We start from the raw sequence: 8,320 nt of genomic DNA on the forward strand, positions 1-8,320 counted from the left end.
GACACTCACAATATACCTTGAGTCCCCAAGAGTCAAAGATACAGGCTAATTAGTTTTTCTGGCTTCGAGTTATAGGATATGTTTCTGCTTAGTGATGAAGGGCTGCTGCTACCACTTAACAGGTGAGCTTTGTTGGGGGAAGAAGGAAGAAAGGGAAAAAAGGAACAGAGTAAAGAAAAAAGTAAAGAAGGAAAGAAGAAGGGAAGGAAGATTAAGGTGACTCAGATATGAATATGAAGTAGCACCTCACTTTAGAAGAACTGATAAGAAAAGATTATATGCTATTTACCTAAAATATATTCCACCAGAAGTAATATATGCCACCAGCTTCCTCAATTGCTGCTTCTCTATAACACTTCACAATGCACTACATTTTATCATGGTACATATCTTATCAGGTTGTTGATATTTCTCTATTAAGCATAATATATCACAAAATGGAAGAAAAAGAATACTCTTAACAGTTGTGCAGATTTTAGTAAGTTCAGAGAGGTTTGGTGCTATTAATGGTATATGTCTCTTAAAGATAAAAGTATTTTAAGCATCAGCTCAAATGTGTAATTTGACTCTGTCTTATTCTTCATTGCTGTACAACTGAAATTACTGCGTATAGGTTAATTTTTAACTATGCGTTTTAATGAATCAATCCTGTAAGAACATTGCCATTCTTCCTCTATACAACCAGCACAGATCCAATAACCCTATGGACAATGAAAGGTCTGTGTAGATTAAGCAGCTAATAAAATTGAGTTATTACAAAGTTACATCCAAAAATCTATGCTGATTTACTTTATTGATCACTATTTCTTTAACTTATCTCTGATGAATTTGAAGTTATTAAGTATCACTACCTTTTAGATTGCACAAGGGCATTGTAATTACAGCTGTCTGGTAACACTTGGACAGTCATTATTTTTGCTCATTAAAGCAGCTTCTATCATGATGACATCCTGTGGGATTAGGAATCCAATGAAAAAGAAAAGCTTGAAGCAGTGAAGATGATACATCTCAGACCCTTCATAAGAACCATATATTAAGTCTGAAAAGTCAAAGCTAGTGTAGAAGAAATGGATCCAGCAGGCAAACTGAGGAGAGGATGGTCCTTCTAGCAGTGTCACCCATCCCCACCACTGGTGTTCTTTCATCTTGCCTTTATATACCCCTGTGCCTCACATAGTTATCTGGAGATCTCACCCAGCAAGCTGACAGCTGTGTGTGGGTTGCCTAATTACAGTAACCTGAGATTCGGCCACTTGGTTGCCCCTGTTGTCTTTATGAAAGGTCTATTAGTGATTGCCCCTAATCATCATCATTATTAATACCTCAAAGGTGGCTCCACCCAGAAATGCTGAGAACTGATGGGGTAGGTCATGGGTGTGGTCAGTGTAGTCCTTTAAATACCTGTGGTCATAACGTAGGTGCTCCTGGCTGAGAGCAGTTCTGTCCACTCTTCCCTTTGCACAGCACAATCTAGGATTTTTCTTCTATTTACCTTCTGTTCGACCATCTAGCCAATTCCAGCTAACGCCATGGTTGATGATGAGCTGACCGCCTTGGTAGTAGACAATGGGTCAGGGATGTGCAAGGCAGGTTTTGGAGGTGACGATGCCCCCAGAGCAGTGTTCCCCTCCATGGTAGGGCGTCCTCGGCACCAGGGCGTCATGGTGGGCATGGGCCAGAAGGACTGCTATGTGGGAGATGAGGCCCAAAGTAAGAGAGGCATTCTGACCCTGAAGTATCCCATCGAACACGGCGTTGTCACCAACTGGGATGATATGGAGAAGATCTGGTATCACACCTTCTACAACGAGCTCCGCGTGGCACCAGATGAGCACCCCATCCTTCTCACCGAGGCGCCCCTCAACCCCAAGATCAACCGGGAAAAGATGACTCAGATCATGTTCGAGGCCTTCAACACACCTGCCATGTACGTGGCTATCCAAGCCGTGCTGTCCCTCTATGCCTCGGGACGGACCACAGGTATTGTGATGGATTCTGGAGATGGGGTTACTCACACGGTGCCCATCTACGAGGGCTACGCCCTGCCCCATGCTATTCTACGTCTAGATCTGGCAGGTAGAGACCTGACAGATTACCTCATGAAGATCCTGACAGAACGAGGCTACAACTTCACCACCACAGCCGAGCGAGAGATTGTGCGAGATGTCAAAGAGAAATTGTGTTATGTAGCCCTGGACTTTGAGCAAGAGATGCTCAGTGCCGCTACATCCTCTTCACTTGAAAAAAGCTACGAGCTTCCTGATGGGCAGGTAATCACCATAGGGAATGAACGCTTTCGATGCCCTGAAGCCGTTTTCCAGCCATCCTTTCTGGGCCTTGAGTCCAGCGGAATCCACGAGGCAACCTTCAACTCCATCATGAAGTGCGACGTGGATATCCGCAAGGATCTCTATGCCAACACCGTGCTGTCTGGGGGCAGCACCATGTACCCAGGAATTGCTGACCGGATGCAGAAGGAAATTATAGCCCTGGCACCCAGCACCATGAAAATCAAGATCATAGCCCCCCCAGAGCGCAAGTATTCTGTTTGGATTGGAGGCTCCATCCTGGCCAGCCTGTCCACATTCCAGCAGATGTGGATTAGTAAGCAGGAATATGATGAGGCTGGTCCTCCTATCGTTCACAGAAAATGCTTCTGAATGGGCCTCCCTGACAGAGGTGTGGGTTTTCCTTTCTCCCAGGTCATAGTGATGGTACAGCGCTCATCCACTAGAATTAAGGTAAATAGACCACACTTCCTAAGGCACAAAACTAACAAAGGTATTTTTCTAGCCACATATCCTGGGGTCTGGCTTAGCTAGTCACATCGTGATTTCTAATAACTGACAAGGTTATGGTATGTGCTCTATGTCTGCTCTTCAGCTCAAAAAAATGTGATAAGGAATAAAATGAGAAATGTCCTTTTATGGAAACCTAGAGTTCTCAAGCCTTAAAAATCTAGATCTTGCTACAATATTCAGCAATAGCAGTCTATACAAACCTGCAAAGAACTGTATTTCTTTAGCAACCATGTCTTCTTGAAGTATTTGTATTGTGTTATTTTGTCATATAGATGAAATTAATACCTTTATCACATAAGTACCGGAAACAAATTCTATCTTAAAATACTAATATATCTGGCTATCTGAGCAACTAATGTGAATTTCTTTACTCTCCAACAGTACCATGTAGGCACCTCCATGGTTTAATTGTTTCCTTATTAAATATGCATAATGAAACAGCCACCATTCTGTTCATATTTTGTATAAATCAACTACATTTTCATCTCTTGGTGGATTTCTGCTGGTCAAATGTATTTTAATATCTTAGCTTTTAAACTTTATAATACTTATGAAATAGTAAACCAACAGATAAAGCCTAATGTTTTAAACAGATGTCATATCAAATTAATATCATTCCAGTACAGTATGAGAATAACTATGTTTTGCTTAGAATAATAAAAACATGTCTGAACAATCCTTTCAGCTATGATTCTGGATATTTCTTTTATTCAGGGTTGCACAATAGGGAAATATCTTTTTGCGGTATCTTTTTTTAAAAATATTTTTTAGTGCAGTGTAATAATCCCACGTGCATTCTTAGAAAGATTGTATAATAATTCTGCTTTATTACATCCAGTGACTTGCAATATTTCTTGATGCAAGTGTCTCTGAAATCTTAACATCTTTGAAAATATCAGTGCAACTCCCCATAGTATTTTAAATGTTTTAATGAATCCAGTGGTGGTTTAACAAATTTTAAGTGCTAGGGCATTTATTTCAAGCTTTGCTGTTTTGGTTATTTGGATATCAGGGTTATTTGTATTTTTAAGTTCTTGTCTGAAGATTTGACTTATTTATTTGTTTATGTACTAAGGCATTTTTAGGTTCTTGTGAGGAAGGAGTCACTTCCCTTTTTCTCTTAGTTGGGAAACTTCTAGTTGTGTTTTAAATATCTAAACTGAGTCTGTATACATTTATTGTTTAAAATTAAACTTTTCAAATAATTTGATCATTGCTTATTTCCTTAGCTGTTAACATGTTTTTGTAAATGCACTTACCTAAAATTAAAGGCACTTCATTCTACAAGACTTGAAGTCTCCTTTCATTAAAGTTGCTTTGTAATCATGGGCTTACATTGCCTGTTAGTTCCCCTTAGTCTTTCCAAAAGAACTAGAGAATGGGCCAAAAAGGCTTCCACTCCCATGTGTAACCTGTTCATCTGTATGCTGCATTTTTACATCCTGCATATTTGATCACGTAAACATTAAATTAAAAGGCAAAATTTTAAAAGAACATTAAATGATGGCTGTCATATATTATAAGTTCTTATCATTTCCATTAACAACTTTAAGCTTGGTGGATGAACGAGTGTCCTGGTAATTAGTAGTCAGAGATAATGGCAACAATGCTGTCTTGGATTTATATGCTACAACGCTCTCCATTTGCAGAGGGAGTACCTCTGACCCACATTCTAAAGGACCAAAAAAACGTATTTCCCTGCCCACAGAAAAGTTATGGAACAGGTAAGATGAACTTCCAAAAGAGTGAGCTACAGAACTCTGCAACATGAGATGAAATATGAACCCCACAAGACAAACAAAAGTTTAAACCTCGAGTCTTTGGGTGTTTTCCTATTTATCAATATTGACTGATTGAGGGATGAGATTAATCAGGAAACAGCCCATCTCAACACTTCTATTTTAGAAATCAAGGTAAAGTAACACACCTGACATGGTATTCATGAGTGGTTCACCAGACTGGCTCACCAGCCAACCGATTTACTTAGAGCATCTTATACAGCTAAACATTCTCTGATTTTGGGCTCAAAAATCTTAATTCAGTAGGTAAGGGGTAGGGGTCCAAACATGTCTAAAGCACATTATAGACCCAGCTCCTCTTTTGTACTTCTTTTATGCTGTTTACATGTACACATTATCATAAACACAACACAACCTTATGTCCACATTACCTCAGACCTCACCAAAATGTACCCAGCAGACAAAAACAGTCATTTTTCAGCTTTGAAAATTCCTAGTAACAGACATCCTAACACAATAAGTGACTTCATGTGTTCTGGTGTACCTCGTGAAGACCATGAATCTGCACTGTGTCACCACTGTACTCTGTCCAGCACCTGTCCATCAGCATCTACCCATCTGTTGGTATCTCACTCCCTCTGAGACATATATTTCTTTTTTGATTTTTTTCTTCTCTGCTCTTTCCTTTCCCATTTACTTAACATGGAAAGTTAGAGGTTCTTAACATGGGAAACTAGAGGTTTTGTTGTTGGTGTTGTTTTATTTTTTTTTCTTTATTGTAAAGATACTGTACAGAGGGGCTACAGTTACATGAGTAAGGTAATGAGTCCATTTCCTATCGAGCATCGTTACCCCCTCCTTTGTTTTTCCCCTACCATCCCTTTCCTCCCACCTCCCCAACTCTTCCCTCCCTCCTCCACAAAGTTGTAAAGTTCATTTTCAACATAGTGTCTTGTACCTCTTTCCTGTTGTTCTTTTTAATGTACTTATAATGTACTATGTGATTTTTTTTGTTTCTTTGTATGTTCTTCCCCTATGGTACAATGCATATCATCACTGTATTTGATTCCAGTGTCCTGCATCTTGTATATACATTTTTCTAATTTGGGGAGGGGAAGGGAAAGAACAAAATGCTGAAATAAGGATAAAGGATGACCCATTGTAACAATGAGATGTACAAGACAGTATGTTGGTGTTTTATTTTAAGAAAAGGTTTCACTATGTAGCCTAGATTCAAACTTAGGATCCTCCTGTTTCATCCTCCTCAGTACTAGATTATAGGCATGCATCACCACATTCGATGAGAGGCTGTAATTTAACAAACGTTTTTATTGGTAAAGCATTTCCATTCCTCTAATTAGTCAAAGGATCAATCAACCTCATCTTTTGAAGTACACACTAGCTACCGAGCTGCTTAAATTTTAGAAGAAAGGAAAGGATAAGAGAACAGGGGGATAAAAGGAAGAAGGGAGGGAGGAAAGAATACCCTCCATGAGTACAATAATATATTTAATTCTTCTAACCTATTGCATTCTTGGTGATAATTTCCTCTTTATACTAAGCTCTTAATTACCCTAGAGTTGAGAGTTTCAGGTTTTTGACTCAGTAATAACTCAGACATTATAGTATATTAAAAAGTGAGTGTCTCTGGAAACTATTCACGGCCTCCTCCAAGAATACAAATGTTTCATTTCAAAAAATGTTTGAAGCTAAGAACTAAGCATATGGTTTGCCTGATACTTCTGCCATATGTTGATATACACAGTTGGAATGTCAGATAGATATGTAGACAAGTATACATGCATACATATGTGCATACGCATGCACAAATCAGTAGATAGACCTCATTAAAATTCATTCACACTTTAAGACGTCCTCTTTCAATATGAAAGGAACTGTCTAAACTACACCAGTCATTTTTTTTTTAAGTCGTCAGTAAAGGTAATGAACACTTTACCACTTTCTTGATTGCCTGGCTTGTCTGTCAGCCTACTCCATCTCTGTTGTTCTCACTGCCTTTGGATTTTAGGTTCACATAATGTACCTAACAGCTGTGTCAGTATGATATTATGACAGATATTTTATTGAGGCAGCATCCTAACACAGCTGGAAATGTGGAAAATCTTATTTTACTGGCTATTTAACAATATATAAATTAATTGCTAATTTTTTCTCTCTGGAATTGGGAATTCTGCTTTTGTAACCACACACACACACACACACACACACACACACACACACACACACACACTCATCATGTGGCATGGTATCTATTGAAGGTAGCAGACAGATCAAGAATGATTAAAATTCCTACATATATATATATATATATATATATATATATGTATGTATACGCTTACAGGCTGTAGTTAAGGTGGACAAAGGAAGCTAGACACTAACACAGCATTTTAACTTAACGGGGTTTCTTCTCTCTATGCTGCATATTCTCTGTGGCCCACCCAGACAAAAGCCACAGAGTGTACCATCTCCATCACAACCACTCTGCCACTATAGCAGGAAAATAATTATAGCCAATATGTAAATAAATGAATGTGACTAGGTTTCAATAAATTTATTTCCAGAGCCAGGTAGCAATTTGGCCAATGAGCCATAGTTTGTTAAACACTGGCTTAAAAGAATAAATCTTTTGCAAGTGAATATAACAATTATTTCAGTAGAAGTCATAATTACTTCCTGGCCATTTTTAGCTTTTCCTAACACTGAACACACACATGAAACAGAAATTGCTGTTGAACTAAATAACAGATTCTGACAACAATAAGTTTGCTATTCATCATGGAATCAAGGAGTAGGATAAGGCTGATAGCATTCCCTAGAATACTGTTTGTACAATTATGTTCAGGAATAAAATTATCCACAGGTCCTATGGATACTGTCCATATGAGACCAGTCCCAAGAGAAAGCAACACAATCAGCTGCCTTGAAAGGTTGGTTGGGAAGAAAATGCATTATATGCCAGGCACTGATAGTTCATATCTCAGAAAACTGAGATATGAAAATGCAAGTTCAAAGACAGCCCAGGCAGAAAAGTCCATAAGACTCTTATCTCCAATTAATCATAGAAAAAGCCAGAAGTAGAGCTGTGGCTCAACTGGTAGAGCAAAAAGAAGCTCAGAGACAGCACCCAGGCCCAGAGTTCAAGCCCTATGTCCGTCAAAAAATAAAAACAAAAAAAGAAAGAAAGAAACTGAGTCTTTTCTGTTCACTCTAATGGCTTAGAGGGAGCAGATGCCATTGGGCTGAGAGAGACATTCTCATGAACAAACAGAAGGAGAAAGTAATAGCCCAAGGGTTAATGCCATCCAGAGTAGGGTAGCACTTAGGGGTACATTCAAGAGATGGGTCAGACTCTGTTGTGGGCAGCATGATCTAGGTATATACTACCTTTGGTAACTTGAAAGTAATGGAACAGTAGGAGATCTTACTAATTGCCGTGAGAACTTACTTCATCAAACAATGTTAGGAATGTTAGATGTGTTCTTCAGTGGAGCATAATCTCCAGGCTTTTAGACAAAGACTTACACAAGGAGGGTAAAGTCAAGGTGAGAGATATGACCCTCAAAGTATATAGAATCGAATTTCAGTTGAAAGCAAACATTTTCTTGGAATTTTCAGTCTCACATTAGTAGAATCTGTGCTCTTTGAAAATACAATGAGAAATTTTTGTCATTTTTATTTCCATACCCAGCAATATTAAGGCTTTCAGCTTTAGAAGGAAAACACATCCTTTGAAATGTGATAAAGTATCAGGTCATTCCA

At 38.7% G+C, this 8,320-nt stretch overlaps 1 protein-coding gene across 2 annotated transcripts; it reads left to right on the top strand.

Annotated features, from left to right (window-relative positions):
• Positions 1-1,529: 1,529 nt before the first annotated feature.
• Actbl2 (actin beta like 2) lies at positions 1,530-2,660 on the top strand. Of its 2 annotated transcripts, XM_042691097.1 has the most exons (2): positions 1,530-1,658; positions 1,785-2,660. In XM_042691097.1, exons 1-2 carry the CDS (start codon positions 1,530-1,532, stop codon positions 2,658-2,660), a joined length of 1,005 nt encoding a protein of 334 aa, XP_042547031.1. The 2 variants fall into 2 exon arrangements, with proteins under 2 accessions (XP_042547031.1, XP_042547030.1); XM_042691096.1 differs by having other exon boundaries at positions 1,530-2,660.
• Positions 2,661-8,320: the final 5,660 nt, after the last annotated feature.

This window comes from Dipodomys spectabilis, unplaced genomic scaffold (assembly GCF_019054845.1).
Source record: "Dipodomys spectabilis isolate Male_0828 unplaced genomic scaffold, ASM1905484v1 ptg000140l, whole genome shotgun sequence".
NCBI lineage: Eukaryota > Metazoa > Chordata > Mammalia > Rodentia > Heteromyidae > Dipodomys > Dipodomys spectabilis.